This window comes from Bubalus bubalis, chromosome 21 (genome assembly GCF_019923935.1).
Source record: "Bubalus bubalis isolate 160015118507 breed Murrah chromosome 21, NDDB_SH_1, whole genome shotgun sequence".
Taxonomy (NCBI): domain Eukaryota; kingdom Metazoa; phylum Chordata; class Mammalia; order Artiodactyla; family Bovidae; genus Bubalus; species Bubalus bubalis.
Window position 1 is genome coordinate 46,329,102 of NC_059177.1, and position 24,414 is coordinate 46,353,515.

At 37.6% G+C, this 24,414-nt stretch overlaps 1 protein-coding gene across 3 annotated transcripts in view; it reads right to left on the minus strand.

The window, feature by feature from the left end:
• CACNA2D3 (calcium voltage-gated channel auxiliary subunit alpha2delta 3) overlaps nucleotides 1-24,414 on the minus strand; it is a 909,107-nt gene that overhangs the window by 504,856 nt on the left and 379,837 nt on the right. For all 3 annotated transcript variants that reach the window (XM_025272778.3, XM_025272777.3, XM_044933476.2), the window contains exon 5: nucleotides 619-781. In XM_025272778.3, coding sequence (XP_025128563.3) covers nucleotides 619-781 — 163 coding nt within the window. The remainder of the gene's footprint in view (nucleotides 1-618; nucleotides 782-24,414) is intronic.

The window sequence follows — 24,414 nt, forward strand, 5'->3', positions numbered from 1 at the left end:
CACCGAAGAATACTGGAGTGGGTAGCCTATCCCTTCTCCAGGGGATCTTCCCGACATAGGAATGGAACCGGGGGTGTCCAGCATTGCAGGCAAACCACAACTAACTCCATGGCAATACCAGGAGCTCCAGACCCTCAAAATCATCATAAGGAAGGGAGGAAGAAGAGAAAAGGTCTGTACACTAGAGACCGCAGGTCCAATGTAGCTAACTGTTTTTGTAGCTTAAATGTTTTCTGAGAACACAGTCAATTTATATATTATCTACTGATTTACATATTACCTATGGTTGCTTTTGTGCCAAAACAGCAGAGCTGAGTAGTTGCAACAGAGGCTTTATAGCCTGCAAAGTCTAAGTAATTATTAATTATCTGGACCTTTAAAGAAAAGTTTGCCAACCTATGGACTACAAGTTAAGAGGGCCTAATGCAACATGAACCAGAAAGCAAGCCTAGAGTCTCCAAGCAGAAGAGGCACACAATTCACCTATACTGCCAATGCTTGAAACACTGGGCTTATAAGTGCATTTTTCAAAAAAGCACACTATCCCAAATCAGCCACCCCTGCCCCTCACACCCTTCCCTCATCACCTTCTTAAAGACCAGCAGCAGTAAGTCTTACCTTTGTTGTACATGTTCGTTGGCACTTGGACATCACTCAGACTGATGTTCACAGGCAGATTATTAAAATGGTCATTTGGGGCTAAGATGAATTCCTTCCCCAGCTCCAAAAAATTCCCATCTTTGTCCCTTTCATTTATTAGCACAGCATTGAAGTATTCATACTGAAAGAGAAAGTAAAAAAAAATAAATAAAAACACAACATGTGGCTTAGAGGAGAAGGCTGTGAACTCAGACCTGAGTATGGCTGACCTGGGTGGGCCATCTCCTATACTTGTGAATCTTAACTCTAGTCACATAATCTCTTTAAGCCTTTCACACCATCTATGGCTCTTTCTGCACTAGTGTGATATGATAGCACTAGATAAATATTTCCCAGTGTCATTAAGAACTTTTGAAAAACAAATTTAGGAAGCTTCTCAGTACTTCCTTATATAAATATAGAGGAAACTGCACAAAACATTTCAATTCTTTAAAGTTTGAAGACAGACTCTGCACTTAATAACCCAAACTTTAAGTAGAATGAGACTGAAAAACAACAAAAATTAAGTAAATATATAATATGTTAGATAGTCATATTTGCTTGGAGAAGGCAATGGCACCCCACTCCAGTACTCTTGCCTGGAAAATCCCATGGATGGAGGAGCCTGGTAGGCTGCAGTCCATGGGGTTGCTAAGAGTTGGACACGACTAAGCAACTTCACTTTGACTTTTCACTTTCATGCATTGGAGGAGGAAATGGCAACCCACTCCAGTGTTCTTGCCTGGAGAATCCCATGGACAGAGGAGCCTGGTAGGCTGTTGTCTGTGGGGTTGCACAGAGATGGACATGACTGAAGCAACTTAGCAGCAGCAGCAGCAGCAGCATATTTGTTATTCTAAGTGCTTCTCATTTGTTAACTTATTCACTTCTAACAACTCTAAGAACTAGGTTTTAAGAGTATTTTCAATTCACAAGTGAAGAAATTGAGGTAGAGAGAATTTCTGTATGTTGTCAAAAATTACACCACTGAGAAGCAGAAAGAGAATTAAAATACAGACAGTCTATTTCCAAAGACTGGGCACTTATCTGCTGCACAGTATTGCAAGATGGTGGATGGCAGGTGTGGTCATAACTATCAGATCAGCAATTTAAAACAAATGTAATTAATATGCTAAGGGAACTACTGGAAAAAGTAGAAAACAGGTAAGAAGAGATAGATAAGTAGAGAGACAAATATTCTAATGAACTATCAGAATGAAATGCTAGAAATCAAAAACACATAACAGAAGTGAAGAATGCTGATGGCTCACTTCCAGCTGAGACACAGCTGAGGAAATAACTCAGTGAGCCTGAAGCTATATCAGTAGAAACTTCTCAAACTGAAAAGCAAAGAAAAAAAAAAAAAAAAAAAAGGAAAAAAATAACAGAATCTTCAAAAACCATGGAACAATTACAAAAAGTATAACAGATGTGTAATGGGAATACCAGAGGAGGAGAAAGAGAAAAAAAGAACAGAAGAAATATTTGAAGTAATATTTCTAAAATTAATGACAAACAACAAACCCAATCCAAGAAGTCCAGGAAACATCAAGCATATGAATATTAAAAACAAACAACAACAACAAAAAAATACTATACCTAGACATGTCATATCCAAACTACAGAAACCAAGAAAAGAAACTACTAAAGAAAGCCAGAAAGGGGGGAAAGCCATACCTACAGAGGAACAAAGACAAGGATTACATCAAGACTTCTGTTCAGAAAACAGAAAAGCAAGAAGAGAGTGACATGAAATAGTGTTTGAAGAAAGGCCTACCAACCTAGAATTTTGTATCCAGCAAAATTATTCTTCAAAACTGAAAAATGAATAAAGACCTCTTCAGACAAATAAAAATTCAAGAAATTTTCTGCAAACAGACCTGCCTTGCAAAAAATGTTAAAAGCCCTTTAAAGGGAGGGAAACTATATACATCAGAAACCCTGATCTACATAAAGAAAAGACTGTTTTACAGAAGAAATAAATAAAAGAAAAATATTTAATTTTCTTATTCTTAACTGACCTCTCAGATAATAGTTTGATCAAAATAATAATGGCAACAAATTACTGGATTATAAAAATTCATGGATAAGTGAAATGAATATCACAATGTTATGAAGAATAGGAGAAAGATATTGGAACTATTCTGTCATAATGTCCCATACCATAATGTCCCATCCATGAAGTGGTACAAGGTTATTTGACAGTGGACTTTTATTAGTTATAAATGTAAAATGCAAGCTATAAAACAACCTCTAAACCAATTTTTAAAAAGAAGTATAAATACTTAGGAAGAAAAAAAATACTAATATTATACTAAAAATATGATATGCTCAATTAAAACCAGACAAGGCATAAAAAGAGTAGAAGACAAAGAAAAGGGCAATGAATACAAAACAGTTACAAACATGGTACATATTAATCCAATCATATCAATAATCACTTTAAATGTGAATGGTCTAAACAGATTAGTTAAAAGAGACTGTCAAAGTGGATAAAAAAATAAAAGCTGTCTACAAGGAACTCACCTTAAATATAAAGGACAAGTTGATTAAAAGTCAGGGGATAGAGAAAAATTTACCATGCTAACATTAATCAAAAGAAAGCCAGAGTGACCATATTAACTTCAGACAAAGCAGACTTCAAAGCAAGGAAAATTATCAGGAAAAAAACACTGGCATTACATAATGACAAAGGGGTCGATTCTCCAAGAAGGTATAACAGTCTTTAACGTGGATGCACCTAACAGAATATTAAAATATGTGAGGTAAAAATGGCAGAACTACAAGGACAAACGGCTAATACTAAACACTACTAAACAAGCACTACTAAAGTTGAAGACTTCAGCACCCCCTCTATCAGTAACTGACAAATATATCAGGCAGAATATTGTTAACAATTTGAACTGAACAGCACAACAACTGGACCTAACTAACTATAGGCTACTTCATCCAACAACAGCAGAATAAACATTTTTGTCAAGCTCACATGGAACATTCACTATGAAAGACCACATTCGGAGCCATTAAACACACTTTAACAAATTTAAAATAATAGAAATCAGACAAAGTATGCTTTCAGATCACACTGAAATTAAATTATAAATCAACAACAGAAAGATAGCTGGACAAATCCCAAAATATTTGGAGATTAAGCAACATATTGCTAAATAACACATGGGTCAAAGAATAAGCCTCAAGAAAAATGTTAAACCAAATTAAAATCAAAATACAACTTCTCAAAATTTGCAAGATGCAGCAAAAGCAGTGTTTACAGGAAAATTTACAGCATCCAATATATTTATTAGAAAAGAAAACAGATCTAAAATCAATCATCTAAGCTTCTACTTTAAGAAAGTAGAAAATTAAATCCAAAGCAGAAGGAAAAAATATTTGTTTTAATTTTCCTAAATAGAAATCAATGAAACTGAAAACAGGAAATCAATTAAGAAAATCAATGACTCTGAGAAGTCAAGATGGCAGAGAAGTAGGTGGATGTGGAGTAAATATCTCTCCGTGGATACATCAGGAATACACCTTCAGACATAGAAGTGCACGCAGAACACCAGCTGAGAGTGGACAGGAGTACCTGACCAGCAGAAAAAAATACATAGACCCACGCAAAACTCTGTAGGACGAAGGAACTAGGGGAAAAAACAACTCGCTCAACTCTCACTGGGGCAGAGCTGCCACAGGCTAAACAAGTCTTGCGTGGGGTAGTAGCCGACTCTGTGACCCTGTAGACTGTGGCCTGCTAGGCTTCTCTGTCAGGGAGGGGGGGTTTTCCAGGCAAGAATACTGGAGCATACTGGCCAATTCTGGTTGCCATACCCTTTGAGCGCACAATATTTCCTGCTGCCCTAGCCGCCAACTCCCCTGTGTGCCTGGTGCTGCCAGAACCCCTGTGACCCAAGCAGCTGCACCACCTCCACACCTGGCTCTCACAGGGGCAAACCCAAGTCCTCCAGGGCAGCCTCAGGAGCAAACCCCAGTGGATGACTCACATGCAGAAGTGGGAATAAAACCACAATTGAAACCCAGAGGCAGACTAAGGAAGAAGACCCCAAACCCTCCCACCACTGCACAAGCTGCAGATTAAATCCACAAGATCAACTAGCCAGACTCTGTGTCTATGGAATATATAAAAGGTCATTGAGAGCTCCCACAAAAGAAAACACACTAGTTCTGATAGCTGTGGACATTGGAGGCAAGAATACAGAGGAGTAGAACCAGATTAGAATCTGAGCTATCCCCACAAGCAGGTCCAGAGATCAGCACAGTGTCAGAGGGTACCCCAGGGAAGTGAGGTAGACTCTGACTACCAGCGGGGTAAAGGACTCTGAAAGCAGTGACTGAAGAAAAACATTTATTATTCTTATATTTTGAATTGTTCTGTAGATTCTTTTGGAATCTTTTTTCCTTTTTCCCTCCTCTGTTGTAGTTGTCAATTTTATTGGCACTATGAAGTCTAATTAAGCTTTTGAGCTTTTTTTTTTTCTTTTTTTTTCTCAGTCACATTTTTAATTGTTGTTACAAACCTCTGCATCTATGTTGGGTTTTTGAAGTTCTGGGGAGTTTTCCTCTTTTTTTTTCTTCTCTGTTTAATTTTAATTTTTAATTTCTTTTTTTAATTTTAATTTTTATAACTTACAATTATTTTTTCTACATTTATTACCTTGCTTGCTTTTCCTACTGTTCTTTTCCCTATGCAGTTAATCTTTAATATATATATAAATCTTCTTGATCTACTTCTACTTAATTTTGCATATCTATTCTTTTTTTCCTTCCCTCTCAACATATTTGTTAGTTTTATTTTCATTGCTTTATTCCACAATTGGCATCTTGCTTTAGTTTTGTTTTCCAGTTTGTGCTTTAGTTAGTTTTGTTAAGGTAGACATAACTTTTGGTTCCCTTAGTTTGGTTCTTAACTGATAAATATAATTTTTTTATTTCCTTTGTTCACTGGGTCATTCTATCGTACTTTACTTTTGTAGGACTGTATTGACTTTGCCCATGGGTGTGTATGTATATGTGAATATTCTATTATTTTAATTATTATTTGCCTGATTTTATAACTGCCAATAGTCTGGGGTTCATCTTTGGTTTCTCGTTCTTGGATATTTGTTTTAATCTCACTTAATGCCATAACAAACCACTTGTGTAACCTTCATTCCTGACCAGAGATCAAGCCATGAGCCTTTGCAGTGGGAGCACTTACTCAAAGACCCTAGACTACCAGAGAACTAACCCTAGAGGGTATCAAAAAGTGAGAACTCACAGAAACGAAACTACTGGAATACAAGACCCAGCGTCACCCAACCACCAGTAGCACCCTATACAGGATGCCTCATCTAAACAACAAACAAAACAAAATACAAACACAATTATCAGCAGACTGGATTACCACCTCACTGAGCCTTGCCCATCAGAGGAAAAACAAACAAACAAACAAAAACTCAGCACAAATCTCTCCCTATAGGAAGTTTACACAAACAACTGAACCAAGCTTCAGTTCAGTTCAGTTGCTCAGTCATGTCCAACTCTTTGCGACCCCATGAATTGCAGCACGCCAGGCCTCCCTGTGCATCACCAACTCCCGGAGTTCACTCAAACTCATGTCCATCGAGTCGGTGATGCCATCCAGCCATCTCATCCTCTGTCATCACCTTCTCTTCCTGCCCCCAATCTGTCCCAGCATCAGGGTCTTTTCGAATAAGTCAACTCTTCGCATGAGGTGGCCAAAGACTGGAGTTTCAGCTTCAGTATCAGTCCTTCCAATGAACACCCAGGACTGATCTCCTTTAGGATGGACTGATTGGATCTCCTTGCAGTCCAAGGGACTCTCAAGAGCCTTCTTCAACATGACAGTTCAAAAGCATCAATTCTTCGGCACTCAGCTTTCTTCACAGTCCAACTCTCATATCCATACATGACCACTGGAAAAACCACAGCCTTGACTAGATGGACCTTTGTTGGCAAAGTAATGTCTCTCTGCTTTTTAATATGCAGTCTAGGTTGATGATAACTTTCCTTCCAAGGAGTAAGCGTCTTTTAATTTCATGGCTGCAATCACCATCTGCAATGATTTTGGAGCCCAAAAAATAAAGTCTGAAATTGCTTCCACTGTTTCCCCATCTACTTCCCATGAAGTGATGGGACCAGATGCCATGATCTTAGTTTTCTGAATGTTGAGCTTTAAGCCAACTTTTTCTCTGTCCTCTTTCACTTTCATCAAGAGGCTCTTTAGGTCCTTTTCACTTTCTGCCATAAGGGTGGTAACATCTGCATATCTGAGGTTATTGATATTTCTCCCAGAAATCTTGATTTCAGCTTGTGCTTCTTCCAGTCCAGCATTTCTCATGATGTACTCTGCATAGAAGTTAAATAAGCAGGGTGACAATATACAGCCTTGACGTACTCCTTTTCCTATTTGGAACCAGTCTGTTGTTCCATGTCCAGTTCTAACTGTTGCTCCCTGACCTGCATATAGGTTTCTCAAGAGGCAGGTCAGGTGGTCTGGTATTCCCATCTCTTTCATAATTTTCCACCGTTTATTGTGATCCACACAGTCAAAGGCTTTGGCATAGTCAATAAAGCAGAAAGAGATGTTTTTCTGGAACTCTCTTGCTTTTTCCATGATCCAGTGGATGTTGGCAATTTGATCTCAGGTTCCTCTGCCTTTTCTAAAACCAGCTTGAACATCTGGAGGTTCACTGTTCACGTATTGCTGAAGACTTGCTTGGAGAATTTTGAGCATTAATTTACTAGTGTGTGAGATGAGTGCAACTGTGCGGTAGTTTGAGCAGTCTTTGGCATTGCCTTTGTTTGGGACCAAGCTTAGGAGGGCAGAAACCAAAAGGAAGAAAGAATTCAAACTTGAAGCCTGGGAAAAGGAGACCTCAAACACAATAAGTTAAAAAAAATAATAATGAAAAGGAAGAGAAATATTACACAAATAAAGGAACAAACTAAAAAAACACAGAAGTCCAAATAAATGAAGAGGAAATAGGCAAACGACCTGAAAAAGAATTCAGAATAATGATAGTAAAGATGATCAAAAACCTTGAAAAAAAAAATAGAGAAAATGCAAGAATCAATTAACAAAGACCTTGAAGAATTAAAGCAGAGAAGGCAATGGCACCCCACTCCAGTACTCTTGCCTGGAAAATCCCATGGACGGAGGAGCCTGGTGGGGTGCAGTCCATGGGGTCACTAAGAGTTGGACACGACTGAGCAACTTCACTTTCACTTTTCACTTTCATACATTGGAGAAGGAGATCAGCCCTGGGATTTCTTTGGAAGGAATGATGCTAAAGCTGAAACTCCAGTACTTTGGCCACCTCATGCGAAGAGTTGACTCATTGGAAAAGACTCTGATGTTGGGAGGGATTGGGGGTAGGGGGAGAAGGGGATGACAGAGGATGAGATGGCTGGATGGCATCACTGACTCGATGGACGTGAGTCTGAGTGAACTCCGGGAATTGGTGATGGACAAGGAGGCCTGGCGTGCTGCAATTCATGGGGTCGCAAAGAGCCGGACACGACTGAGTGACTGAACTGAACTGAACTGAACTGACATTGGAGAAGGAAATGGCAACCCAATCCAGTGTTCTTGCCTGGAGAATCCCAGGGATGGGGGAGCCTGGTGGGCTGCCATCTATGGAGTCGCACAGAGTCGGACACGACTGAAGCAAGTTAGCAGCAGCAGAAGAAGAATTAAAGAATAAACACGCAGAGTCAACACTATTACTGAAATTAAAAATACTCTAGAAGGAATCAGTAACAAAATATCTAAAGCAGAAGAACGAATCAGTGAGCTTGAAGATAAATTGGTGGAAATAACTTCTGAAGAGCAAAATAAAGTAAAAAGAATGAAAGAACTGAGGATAGTCTCAGAGACCTTTGGGACAATATCAAATGCACCAACATTTGAATTATAGGGGTCCCAGAAGAAGAACAGAAAAAGAAAGGGTATGAGAAAAATCTTGAAGAGATTATAGTTGAAAATAGTCAATCTAGTCCAAGAGGCACAAAGAGTCCCAGACAGGATAAACCCAAGGATAAACATGCCACAACACATACTAATCAAACTAACCAAGACTAAACACAAAGAAAGAATATTAAAAGCAGCAAGAGAGAAGCAACAGGTAACATACAAGGGAAACCCCACATGCTTAACAGCTGATCTTTCAGCAGAAACTACAGGCCAGCAGGATATATTTAAACTACTGAAAAGGAAAAATCTACAACCAAGTTTACTCTACCTGGCAAGGATCTCATTCAGAATTGATGGAGAAATCAAATTTTTTCAGATAAACAAAAGTTAAAGGAATTCAGTACCACCAAACCATCTTTACAACAAATGTTAAAGGAGCTTATATAGTCAACAAATACAGAGAAGAAAAATATCTACAAAATCAGCCTCAAACAATTGAGAAAATAGCAATAGGAACATATATATCAATAATTACTTCAAATGTAAATGGATTAAATGTTCCAACCAAAACAAACAGACTGGCTGAGTGGATAGAATAACAAGACCCATATATATGCTGTCTATAAGAAACAGACTTCTGACCTAAAGACACATTAGATGGAAAGTAAGAGGACAGAAAAATATATTTCATGCCAATGGAAAGGAAAAGAAAGCTGGAGTAGCAATACTCATATCAGACAAAATAGACCTTAAAATAAAGAAGATTAAAAGCGATAAGGTAGTACACTACATAATGATCAAGGGATCAACCCAAGAGGAAAACATAACAATTGTAAATATCTAAGCATCCAACACAGGAGCACATCAATACATGAGACAAATACTAACAGACATAAAAGGAGAAATTGACAGTAACACAATAACAGTAGGAGACTTTAACACCCCAGTCACACCAATGGACAGATCATCAAAACAGAAAACAAATAAGGAAATACAAATCTTAAATGAAACTAGATGAGATGGATCTCAATGATATCTTCAGGACATTTCATCCAAATTCAGAAGAATACACCTTCTTCTAAAGTGCACAAGGAATATTCTCCAGGATAGACCACAAATCTCTTGGGTCACAAATCAAACCTCAGTAAATTTAAGAAAACTGAAATCGTATCAACATCTTCTCCAACCACAATGCTATGAGACTAGATATCAATTACAAGAAAAAAACTTTAAGAAACACAAACACATGGAGATTAAACAACATGTTTCTAAATAACCAACAGGTTCCTGAAGAAATCAAAAGGGAAATCAAAAAATTTCTAGAAACAAATGACAATGAAAACAGGACTACTCAAAACCTATGGGATGCAGCAAAGGCAGTCCTAAGAGGGAAGTTTATAGCCATACAATCCTACCTCAAGAAACAAGAAAAACACTGAATAGACAACTTAATTTTACACCTAAAACAATTTGGAAAAGAAGAACAAAAAAAAATTAGTAGAAGGAAAGAAATCATAAAGATCCAAATAGAAATAAATGAAAAAGAAATGAAAGAAACAATAGTAAGGATTAATAAAACTAAAAGCTGGCTCTTTGAGAAGATAAACAAAATTGACAACCTTTAGCAAGACACATCAAGAAAAAAAGAGAGAGGAATCAAATCAATAAAATCAGAAATGAAAAAGAAGAGATTACAACAAACAATGCAGAAATGCAAAGGATTTTAAGAGACTATTATGAACAACTATATGGCAACAAAATGGATAACCTGGAAGAAATGGACAGATTCTTAGAAAAGTACAATCTTTCAAGACTGAACCAGGAAGAAATATAAATTATAAACAACCCAATTACAAGCACTGAAATTGAAGCTGTGATCAAAAATATCCCAAAAAACTAAAGCCCAGGACCAGATGGCTTCACAGGAGAATTTTATCAAACATTTAGAGAAGAGCTAATGCCTATCCTTCTAAACTTTTTCAAAAAATTGAAGAGGAAGGAACACGTCCAAACTCATTCAAACAAAGCCACCATCACCCTGATACCAAAACCAGACAAAGACAACACAAAAAAAGAAAACTACAGACCAATTTCACTGATAAACATAGATGCAAAAATCCTTAACAAAATTTTAGCAAACAGAATTCAGCAACAAATCATAAAGCTCATACACCATGATCAAGTTGAGTTTATTCCAAGAATAATATACACAAATCAATCAATGTGATACACCATATTAACACACTGAAAGAGAAAAACCATATGATAATCTCAATAGATGCAGAAAAAGCCTTTGACAAAATTCAGCACCCACTTATGATTAAAACTCTTCAAAAAATGGGCATAGAAGGGATTTTCCCCAACATAGTAAAGACCATATATGATAAGCCTACAGCAAACATTACTCTCAATGGTGAAAAACTGAAAGCATTCCCCCTAAGATAAAGAACAAGACAAGAGTGTCCATTTTCACCACTATTATTCAACATAATTCTGGAAGTCCTAGCTACAGCAATCAGAAAAGAAAAAGAAAAAAAAAGGAACCCAGATCAGAAAAGAAGTAAAGCTCTCACTGTTTGAAGATGACATGATACTGTACATAGAAAAGCCTAAAGATACGATCAGAAAATTACTAAAGCTAATCAATGAATTTAGCAAAGTTGCAGGGTACAAAGTAAATACACAGAAGTCACTTGGATTTCTATATACTAACAATGAAAAATAAGAAAGAGAAATTAAGGAATCAATCCTATTCACCATTGCAACAAAAAGAATAAAATATCTAGGAATAAACATACCTAAGGAGACAAAAGAACTGTACACAGAAAGTTATAAGACACTGATGAAAGAAATCAAAGATGACATAAACAGATGGAGAGATACTCCATATTCCTGGGTAGGAAGAATCAATATTGTGAAAATGACTATACTACCAAATGCAATCTACAGATTCAATGTGATCCCTATCAAATTACCAATGGCATTTTTCACAGAACTAGAACAAAAAATTTCACAATCCATATGGAAACACAAAAGACCCCGAATAGCCAAAGCAGTCTTGAGAAAGAAGAATGTAGTTGGAGGAACCAGCCTTCCTGACTTCAAATTATACTACAAAGCTACAGTCATCAAGACAGTATGATACTGGCACAAAAACAGAAATATAGATCAATAGAAAAAGATAGAAAGCCCAGAAATAAGCCCATGCACCTATAGGTACATTATTTTTTTTAAAGGAGGCAAGCATATACAATGGGGCAAAGACAGCCTCTTCAATAAATGGTGCTGGGAAAACTGGACAGCTACATGTAAAAGAATGAAATTAGAACACTTCCTAACACCATATGCAAAGATAAACTCAAAATAGATTAAAGACCTAAATGTAAGACCAGAAACTATAAAACTCCTAGAGAAAAACAAGCAGAAAACTCAAAGACATAAATCAAAGCAAGATCCTCTATGACCCAGCTTCTAAAGTAATGGAAATAAAAACAAAAGTAAACAAGTGGGAACTGATTAAATGTAAAAGCTTTTGAACAGCAAAGGAATTATAAGCAAGGTGAAAAGACAACCCTCAGAATGGGAGAAAACAATAGCAAATGAGACAACTGACAAAGGATTAATTTCCAAAATATACAAGCAGCTCATACAACTGAATACCAGAAAAACAAACAAACCAATCAAAAAGTGGGGAAAAGTCCTAAACAGACATTTCTCCAAAGAAGACATACAGATGGCTAACAAACACATGAAAAGATGCTCAACATCACTCATTATTAGAGAAACGCAAATCAAAACCACAATGAGATATTACCTCACACCAGTCAGAATGGCCATCATCAAAAAGTCTACAAACAATAAATGCTGGAAAGGGTGTGGAGAAAAGGAAATGCACTTGCACTGTTGGTGGAAATGTAAAGTGATACAGCCTCTATGGAACATGGTAGGGAGATACCTTAAAAAACTAGGAATAAAACCACCTTGTGACTGAGCAATCCCACTCCAAGGCATATACCCCAAGGAAACCAAAATTGAAAAAGCCATATGTATCCCATTGTTCACTGCAGGACTATTTACAATAGCTAGAACATGGAAGCAGCCTAGATGTTCATCGACAGATGAGTGGATTGAAACATGTATAATATCATATAAGAAACGAATCGCCAGTCCAGGTTCAATGCAGGATACAGGATGCTTGGGGATGGTGCACTGGGATGACCCAGAGGGATGGTACGGGGAGGGAGGTGGGGGGCGGGGGGTTCAGGATGGGGAACACGTGTACACCCATGGCAGATTCAGGCTGATGTATGGCAAAACCAATACAATATTGTAAAGTAATTAGCCTCCAATTAAAATAAATACATTTAAATTAAAAAAAAAGAAGTTGTGGTACATATACACAATTGAATATTACTCAGCCATAATGTGTTCCCAAAAGGAACACATTTGAGTCAGTTCTGATGAGGTACATGAATCTAGAACCTATTATACAGAGTGAAGTGAGCCAGAAAGAGAAAGTAAATATCGTATTCTAATGCACATATATATAGAATCTAGAAATATGGTACTGAAGAACTTATTTACATGGCAGCAATGGAGAAACAAACATAAAGAATAGATTTATGGGAGGCGATCCTAAGATGGTGGAGGAATAGGATGGGGAGACCACCTTCTCCCTCACAAATTCATCAAAAGATCATTTGAATGCTGAGCATATACCACAAAACAACTTCTGAACACTGGCAGAGGATACCAGGCATGCAGAAGGGTCTTCTAACAGAGGTTCAGGCCAAAATATAAAAGATAAAAACAGAGACAAAAGAGTTAGGCATGGAGACCTGTTCCAGGGAGGGAGTCATAAAAGAGGAGAAGTTTCCAAACACCAGGAAGCCCTCTTACCGGCAGGTCTTTGGGGAGTTCTGGAATCTCAGAGGGCAACATAACCGGGAGGAAAAAATAAATAAATAAAACCCACAGATTATGTGCCTAACTGCAACTTTCAGCAGAGAAGTAGCCCAGACGCTCTCGTTCGCCACCAGCCAGAGGGGGCTGAACAGGGAGGTGCGGGCTGCATTGCTTAGGGTAAGGATGGGGCCTGAATGCCCTGAGGACAATCAGAGAGAGAACTTTCCCGCAAAAAGCTCTAACCTGAGGCACTGCTGGGCCACTCACAGAACAAAGGACTGAGCCAATACCAGAGGAGAGCTAGCCTACAGTGCACCGGCCCATCCCCTGCAGGAGGCGGGCAACAGCCAGATCCAGAAGGTAAGGAGCAAACTCAGCCCCAGAGACGGCATCCTCTACCAAACTGTGAGGAGGCTTCCAAATGCTAACCAAGTCTTCCTGGGATCCTGGATGGTTGACATCTGCCAGGAGGGTCGCCGCCAGAGATCAGCTCCCCAGAGGAGACACACGGCACACCTGAGATAATGCTCCCACTGTACACCCAGGAAACTGAGTGGCTGGGACAACGGAGGTGATAAGATGCACCACCCACCTGGGGAGTGTGCACTTGTCAAGCACCTGGTCGCCTGAGGTGCTCAGACCTGGGAAGTGCATGCAACTCAGGGCCCGCTTTAGATAGTTCCCTTGCAGAGCAACCTGGAGCCTGAGCAGTGTAGACCAGGAAAGCACACACACCATGAGCAGAGGCAAACCCAGTGTGGCCCAGACACTGTGAGCACTCCTCACACATGCCAGTGATATTTGTTGCAGTGTTCCTCCCTCCCACAGCACAATTGAACAAGTGAGCCTAAATAAATGACCACCTTTGCCCCCTTGTGTCAGGGTGGAAATTAGACACTGAAGAGACTTGCAAACTGCTTCTGCTAAGTCGCTTCAGTCGTGTCCAACTCTGTGCGACCCCATAGACGGCAGCCCACCAGGCTCCCCATCCCTGGGATTCTCCAGGCAAGAACACTGGAGTGGGTTGCCATTTCCTTCTCCAATGCATGAAAGTGAAAATTGAAGTGAAGTTGCTCAGTTGTGTTTGATTCTTAGTGACCCCATGGACTGCAGCCTACCAGGCTTCTCCACCCATGGGATTTTCCAGGCAGGAGTACTGGAGTGAATTGCCATTGCCTTCTCCCAAAATAAACAAAGAAGAGGGAATTGCTTTGGAAGTAACAGGTGCAACAGATTAAAACCCTGTACATAGCATTGACTACATTGGAAGGGGCCTATAGACCTTGAGAAGAAGTATAAGCTGGAACAAGGAACTATCTGAAACTGAACTGATGCAACACTGCCCTCAACAGCTCCAGAGATATTCCTAGATATATTTTACTACTATCATTAAAAAAAATTTTTTTATTTTTAAGTTCTTTATTACTCCTTTACTTTTCATTTTTAAAACCTACTATTACCTTGCAAAAAAGGACCCTATTTTTAAAGCAAATTTCATATATATTTTTTTTATAATTTTTGTGATTTTTTTTAATATTGTATTTTTGAGAGTTTAACATCTACTCTAGATTTTTAATCTTTGCTTTTTGGTATTTGTTATCAATTTTGTACCTTTAAGAATCCAATCTTCAGTACCCATTTTTACTTAGGAGTGTGATTACTGGCTTGATTGCTCTCACCCCTTTTGACTCTCCTTTTTCTCCCCCAGATCACCTCTATCTCCTCCCTCCCCCTTCTCTTCTCTACTTAACTGTGAATCTCTTTGGGTGTTCCATGCTGTGGAGAACACTTAGGGAACTGATTACTGGCTAGATTGGTCTCTCTCCTTTTGACTCCCTCTCCTCTCCGCCTGGACACCTCTATCTCCTTCCTCCCTCTTCTTTTCTCTATGTAACTCTGTGAACCTCTGTGAGTGTTCCAGACTGTGGACAGCAAACAGGGAATTGACTACTGGCTACACTGCACTCTCACCTTTTGATTCCCCCTCTTCTCCTCCTGGTCACCTCTATCTCTCTCCCACCTCTTCTCTTCTCCATGTAACTCTGTGAACCTCTCTGGGTGTCCCTCACTGTGGAGAATCTTTTCACTGTTAACCTAGATGTTTTATCATCAGTGCTGTATGGATGGAGAAGACTTGAGGCTACTGTAAGAATAAGACTGAAAGCCAGAGGAAGGAGGCTTAAAACCAAAACTTGAGAACACCAGAAAACTCCTGACTCCAGGAAACATTAATCAACAAGGACTCATCCAGAAGCCTCCACACCTACACTGAAATCAAGCTCCACCCAAGAGCCAGCAAGTTTCACAGCAAGACATACCAAGCTAATTCTCCAACAATGCAGGAACATAACCCTGAGCATTAAAATACAGGTGGCCAAAAGTCACACCAAACCCATAGACACCTCAAAACTCACTACTGGAACTTTGTTGCACTCCAGAGAGAAGAGATCCAGCTCCACCCACAAGAACACAGAGACAAGCTTCCCTAACAAGGAAACCGCGACAAGCTACTTGTCCAACCCCACCCACAGGGAGGAAACTCCACAATAAAGAGGAACCACAAACTTCCAGCATACAGAAAGGCCACCCGAAACACAGCAGTCTAAACAAGATGAAAAGGCAGAGAAATTTTCAGCAGGTAAAGGAAAATGATAAAAGCCCACCAAATCAAACAAAAGACGAGGTGATAGGGAATCTATCTGAAAATGAATTCAGAATAATGATAGTACAAATCATCCAAAATCTTGAAAACAAAATGGAGTTACAGATAAACAGTCTGGAGACAAGGATTGAGAAGATGCAAGAAAATTTAACAAAGACCTAGAAGAAACAAAAACGAGTAGAATAACTGAGGCAGAAGATAGGATAAGTGAGGTGGAAGATAGAATGGTGGAAATAAATGAAGCAGGGAGGAGAAAAGAATTAAAAGAAATGAGGACAACCTCAGGGACCTCTGGGACAATGTTAAATGCCCCAAAATTCAAATCATAGGAGTCCCAGAAGAAGAAGACAAAAAGAAAGACCATGAGAAAATATGTGAGGAGATAATAGTTGAAAACTTCCCTAAAATGGGGAAGGAAATAGCCACCCAATTCCAAGAAACCCAGAGTCCCAAACAGCACATGGTGAAACACCCCAAGACACATATTAATCAAATTAATGAAGATCAAACACAAAGAACAAATATTACAAGCAGCAAGGGAAAAACAACAAATAACACACAAGGGGATCCCCATAAGGATAACAGCTGATCTTTCAGTAGAAACTCTTCAAGACAGAAGGGAATGGCAGGACATACTTAAAGTGATGAAAAAGAAAAACCTACAACACAGATCACTACACTCAGCAAGGATCTTATTCAAATATGAAGGAGAAATCAAAAGCTTTACAGACAAACAAAAGCTGAGAGAATTCAGCACTACCAAACCCTCTCTTCAACAAATCCTAAAGGATCTTCTCTAGACAGGAAACACAGACAAGATTTATAAACTTGAACCCAAAACAATAAAGTAAATGGCAATGGGATCATACTTATCAATAATTACCTTAAATGTAAATGGGCTGAATGCCCCAACCAAAAGACAAAGACTGGCTCAATGGATACAAAAACAAGACCCCTATATATGCTGTCTACAAGAGATCCACCTCAAAACAAGAGACACATACAGACTGAAAGTGAAGGGCTGGAAAAAGATATTTCACACAAATGTAGACCAAAAGAAAGCAGGAGTAGCAATACTCATATCAGATAAAATAGACTTTGAAATAAAGGCTGTGAAAAGAGACAAAGACGCACACTACATAATGACCAAAGGATCAATCCAAGAAGAAGATATAACAATGATAAATACATATGCACCCAACATAGGAGGACCACAATATGTAAGGCAAATGCTAACAAGTATGAAAGGGGAAATTAACAGTAGCACAATAATAGTGAGAGACTTTAATACCCCATTCCCACCTATGGATAGATCAACTAAACAGAAAATTATCAAGGAAACACAAACTTTAAATGATACAATGGACCAGTTAGACCTAATTGATATCTATAGGACATTTCACCTCAAAACAATGAATTTCACCTTTTTATCAAGTACACACGGAACCTTCTCCAGGATAAATCACATCCTGGGCCATAAATCTAGCCTTGGTAAATTCAAAAAACTGAAATTATCTCAAGCATCTTTTCTGATCACAATGTGTTAAGATTAGATGTCAACTACAGGGGAAAAAAAACTATTAAAAATACAATTATATGGAGGCTAAACGACACACTTCTGAATAACCAACAAATCACAGAAGAAATCAAAATATACATAGAAATGAATGAAAATGAAAACACAACAACCCAAAATCTATGGGATTCAGTAAAAGCAGTGCTAAGGGTAAGGTTCATAACAATACAAGCCTACCTCAATAAACAGGAGAAAAATCAAATAAGTAACCTAACTCTACACCTAAAGCAACTAGAAAAAAGAAGAAATGAAGAACCCCAGAGTTAGTAGAAAGAAAGAAATCATAAAAATTTAGGGCAGAAATAAATGCAAAAGAAACAAAAGAGACCATAGCAAAAATCAACAAAGATAAAAGCTTGTTCTTTGAGAAGATAAATAAAATAAACAAATCATTAAACAGACTCATCAAGTAAAAAGGGAGAAGAATCAAATCAATAAAATTAGAAATGAAAATGTAGAAATCACAACAGACAACATAGAAATACAAAGGATCATAAGAGACTACCATCAGCAACTATATGCCAATAAAATGGACAACTTGGAAGAAATGGACAAATTCTTAGAAAAGTATAACTTTCCAAAACTGAATCAGGAAGAAATAGAAAATCTTAACAGACCCATCACAAGCACAGAAATCGAAACTGTAATCAGAAATATTCCAACAAACAAAAGCCCAGGACCAGATGGCTTCACAGCTGAATTCTACCAAAAATTTAGAGAAGAGCTAACACCTATCCTACTCAAACTCTTCCAGAAAATTGTAGAGGAAGGTAAACTTCTAAACTCATTCTATGAGGCCACCATCACCCTAATACCATAACCAGACAAAGATGCCACAAAAAAAAAAGAAAACTACAGGCCAATATCACTGATGAACATAGATGCAAAAATCCTTAACGAAATTCTAGCAAACAGATTCCAACAACATATTAAAAAGATCATACATCATGACCAAGTGGGCTTTATCCCAGGGATGCAAGGATTCTTCAGTATTCACTAATCAATCAAAATGATACACAACATTAACAAATTGAAAGATAAAACCCATATGATTATCTCAATAGATGCAGAGAAAGCCTTTGACAAAATTCAACATCCATTTATAATAAAAACCCTCCAGAAAGCAGGCATGGAAGGAACATACCTCAACATAATAAAAGCCATATATGATAAACCCACAGCAAACATTATCCTCAATGATGAAAAATTGAAAGCATTTCCCCTAAAGTCAGGAACAAGAAAAGGGTGCCCATTGTCACCACTATTATTCAACATAGTTTTGGAAGTTTTAGCCACAGCAATCAGAGAAGAGAAAGAAATAAAAGGAATCCAGATTGGAAAAAAAGAAGTAAAACTCTCACTGTTTGCAGATGACATGATCCTCTACATAGAAAACCCTAAAGACTCCACTAGAAAATTACTAGAGCTAATCAATGAATATAGTAAAGTTTCAGGATATAAAGTTAACACAGAGAAATCCCTTGCATTCCTATACACTAACAATGAGAAAACAGAAAGAGAAATTAAGGAAACAATTCCATTCACCATTGCAACGAAAAGAATAAAATACTTAGGAATAAAGCTACCTAAAGAAACAAAAGAACTATATATAGAAAACTATAAAACACTGATGAAAGAAATCAAAGATGACACAAACAGTTGGAGAAATATACCATGTTCATGGATTGGAAGAATCAATATAGTGAAAATGAGTATACTACCCAAAGCAATCTATACAGTCAATGCAATCCCTATCAAGCTACCAATGGTATTTTTCAGAGAACTAGAACAAATAAGTTCACAATTTGTATGCAAATACAAAAAAAAACCTCAAATAGTCAAAGCAATCTTGAGAAAGAAGAATGGAACTGGAGGAATCAACCTGCCTGACTTCAGGCTATACTACAAAGCTACAGTCATCAAGAAAGGATGGTACAACAGAAATATAGATAAATGGAACAAGATAGAAAGCGCAGAGATAAATCCACGCACCTATAGACACCTTATCTTTGACAAAGGAGGCAAGAATATACAATGGAGAAAAGGCAATCTCTTTAACAAGTGGTTCTGGGAAAACTGGTCAACCACTTGTAAAAGAATGAAACTAGAACACTTTCTAACACCATACACAAAAATAAACTCAAAATGGATTAAAAATCTAAATGTAAGACCAGAAACTATAAAACTCCAGAGGAAAACACAGGCAAAACACTCTCTGATGTAAATCACAGCAGGATCCTCTATGACACACCTCCCGGAGTAATGGAAATAAAAGCAAAAATAAACAAATGGGACCTAATTAAACTTAAAAGCTTTTGCACAATAAAGGAAACTATACACTAGGTTAAAAGACAGCCTTCAGAAAGGGAGAAAATAATAGTAAATGAAGCAACTAACAAAGAATTAATTTCCAAAATATACAAGCAGCTCCTGCGGCTCAATTCCAGAAAAATAAACAACCCAATCAAAAACTGGGCCAAAGAACTAAACAGACATTTCTCCAAAGAAGACATACAGATGGCTAACAAACACATGAAAAGATGCTCAACATCACTCATTATCAGAGAAATGCAAATCAAAACCACAATTAGGTCCATCTCATGCTGCTCAGAATGGCTACTATCAAAAAGTCTACAAACAGTAAATGCTGGAGAGGGTGTGGAGAAAACGGAACCCTCTTACACCGTTGGTGGGAATGCAAACTAGTACAGCCACTATGGAGAATAGTGTGGAGACTCCTTAAAAAACTGGAAATAGAACTTCCACACAACTCAGCAATCCCATTGTTGGGCATACACACACCAAGGAAGCCAGAATCGAAAGAGACATGTATACCCCAATGATCATGCAGCATTGTTTACAATAGCCAGGACATGGAAGCAACCTAGATGTCCATTGGCAGATGAATGGATAAGAAAGCTGTGGTATATACACACAATGGAATATTACTCAGCTATTAAAAAGAATGCCTTTGAATCAATTTTAATGAGGTGGATGAAACTGGAGCCTATTATACAGAGTGAAGTAAGTCAGAAAGAAAAACACCAATACAGTATATTAACACATATATATGTAGTTTAGAAAGATGGTACTGAAGACCCTATATGCGAGACAGCAAAAGTGACACAGATATAAAGAACAGACTTTTGGACTCTGGGAGAAGGCAAGGGTGGGATAATTTGAGAGAATTGCATTGAAACATATGTATTATCATATGTGAAACAGATCGCCAGTCCAGGTTCAATGCATGAGACATGGTACTCAGGGCTGGTGCACTGGGATGACCCTGAGGGATAGAATGGGGACTCCAGTACTTTGGCCACCTCATGCGAAGAGTTGACTCATTGGAAAAGACTCTGATGCTGGGAGGGATTGGGGGCAGGAGGAGAAGGGCACGACAGAGGATGAGATGGATGGATGGCATCACTGACTCGATGGACGTGAGTCTGAGTGAACTCCGGGAGTTGGTGATGGACAGGGAGGCCTGACATGCTGCGATTCATGGGGTCACAAAGAGTCGGACACGACTGAGCGACTGATCTGATATGATCTGATGGCTGATTCATGTTGAGATTTGACAGAAAACAACAAAATTCTGTAAAGCAATTATCCTTCAATAAAAAACAAATTAAAAAGAAAGGAAATCAATGAAACTAAAAGTTGGTTCTTTGAAAAGATGCATTACAGTGAAAAGATATGAAGAAACAAAATCATTAAAGGAAAAGAGACACATGTGACAAAGTCCAAAAAAATCCAGATACAAGCCTTCAAGATTTCTCTCCCAGTACAATTACATAAGATGTAAAAATTCTTCCAGCAATGAACTGTAACAACCCATTTGAAATGTTGCCTACCAGGGAGGCTCAATAAATACTGAGTGTTAAGGATTTTTACTGGGTGTTGGTCATGTAGCAACACTATTTACCAACTTAATATTAACTGAATTTCAGGAGTTCCACATCTAACAACTACAGAACACACCTTCTTTTACAGATGATAAAAATGGGAATTCAGTATATGATAAAGATACAAAAAATATCAAGAACATCTAAGAAAAGATAATGTTTAGAAGAATCTTAAAAGATTTTGAAAGTATCTTAATACATGTGTAATGGAAGAAAATGACAGAAAAAAATTTTTAAATATTTTGAAATAAATAATAATAAAAAATAAATATTTGTAAGATGCAACTAAGAAATGAGAGAAAATTTTATAGATTTTAAAGTTTATAATAGAAAAGGAGAAATTTTTAAGATGCACAAAGATACTACCTTAGGAAGAAAATAGAAAAAAAAAAAACCTTAATGTTAAAAAGAAGAAATAAAACAATAGAGATAAAAGCAGAAACCAATTATACAAAACAAGTAACAGAGAAAAAATCAACAATATTAAAAGTTGGTTCTATAAAAAGATTAATGAAATAATAAAACCCTACCTAGACTGATGAATAAAAAATAAGAAACCACAAGATACTAGAATCAGAAATGAAAGAGAAAACATTATTACAGAGCTGACAGATAATGAAAAGAGAATGTTATAAACAGCTTTATATTAAAATTTTATGTAAAGTTACAGTTAAATTGCTTGAAAAACTGAAATTACCAACATTGACACAGAAAGAAATATAAAATATGACTGGCTCTAAAAGAGAAATTGAATTCACAATTTATAGTTATGATAAAACAAACAATTCCTGGTTCAGATGCCTTAAATACTGAATATTATCAAATACATAAGGAAAAAATACAAACTACCTTACATGAAGTGAAAGTGAAAGTTGTGTCTGACTCTTTGCCACCCCATGGACCACACAGTCCATGAAATTCTCCAGGCCAGAATACTGGAGTGGGTAGCGTTTCCCTTCTCTAGGGGATCTTCCCAACCCAGGGATTGAACCCAATAAACTCTTACAAAAAATTAGGAGTAAGGAATATGTCCCAACTTATTTTATGAGGGCAGCATAACACTGACAGCAGAACCAAAAAAGAACACGTTTTGGAAAAATTACATGCTAATTTCATTCACTAATCTAAATGAAAAATGTTAACAACTTTAATACTGCATCAAATCCCCATATCATGACCTAGTTGTATTTAACCAGGAATTCAAGGTGGGTTTAACATTTCAAAAATCAATCAATACAGTTCATCATATTAACAGAATTTTCCCTTAAAAATCTTATGACCAAATAAATGCAGAAAAACATTTGAAAGAGTACAGTTTTGTTCATCATAAAAACTATCAGAAAATGTAAAATAAGATAAAAGTCCTCAATGACAAAAAGTATCTATATAAAACCCACAGGTAACATTAAACTCATAACAAAACAGTCAATATTTCTAAGATTAGTAAAAGGCAGGGATGTCTTCTCACTTCAATTCAACATTGCACAGGTGGTTCTGGCAAATACAGTGCTGCTGCTGCTGCTGCTAAGTCGCTTCAGTCGTGTCCGACTCTGTGCAACCCCATAGATGGCAGCCTACCAGGCTCCCCGGTCCCTGGGATTCTCCAGGCAAGAACACTGGAGTGGGTTGCCATTTCCTTCTCCAATGCATGAAAGTGAAAAGTGAAAGTGAAGTCGCTCAGTCGTGTCCGACTCCTAGTGACCCCATGGACTGCAGCCCACCAGGCTCCTCCGTCCGTGGGATTTTCCAGGCAAGAGTGCTGGAGTGGGGTGCCACTGCCTTCTCCAAAATACAGTACAATGAATGAATAAATAAATGAGTGGAAGAATGCCACAGGTATTGGACAAAAAAAAAAAAAAACAAAAACTATCATTTTTGCAAACAACATGACTTCCTATATAGAAAACCCTAAGGAATATACATAATCTGCTATAACCACTGAGTTTGGCAAGGTCACAGGATATAAGATCAATATACCATAATCAATTATATTTCACTATACTAAGAATTTTTCTTGCCTGAAAAATTCCACGGACGGAGGAGCCTGGTAGGCTACAGTTCATGGGGTCGCAAAGAGTTGGACATAACTGAGCAACTTCACTTTCTTTTCCTTTCTTTTTATACTAAGAACAACTGGAAGAACAGAGTATTTACAATAGCATAAAAAGTTGGAAATACATACTTTGGTATAAAATTTAAAAACATGTGCAATATCTGTATGGTGGTGATGGCTTAGTCACTAAGTCATGTCCTACTCATTGACACTCCATGGACTATAGCCTGCCTGGCTCCTCTGTCCATGCAATTTCCCAGGCAAGAGTCCTGGAGTGGGTTGCCATTTCCTTTTACAGGGGATCTTCCTGACTCAGAGATCGAATTTGCGTCTCCAGCATTTGCAGGTAGATTCTTCACCAACTGAGCTACCAGGGAAACCCTACAGTATCTGTATGCTGGCAACTATAAGACATTGCTGGCAGAAATTAAGGAAGCCTTAAATGAACTGAAAGAAATGCCTTGTGCTTAAGGATTGGAAAACTCAGTATTAAAATGTTATTTCTTCCCAAATTGAATCAAACCAAAGAAATCTCAATCAAAATATCAATGGGCTGGCTGTAGGAATTATTAACTTTAAATTTTATAAAGATGAAAAGAATTGAAAATATCAAAAATAATTTTTAAAAAGAAGAAAAAGATCCAATGATTCACATTTCCTAAATTTAAGTCTTACTCTAAACTTAATTATTCAAAATGGTGTGGTATTGGCATTAGAGTAGAAAAACAGATTAATGGAACT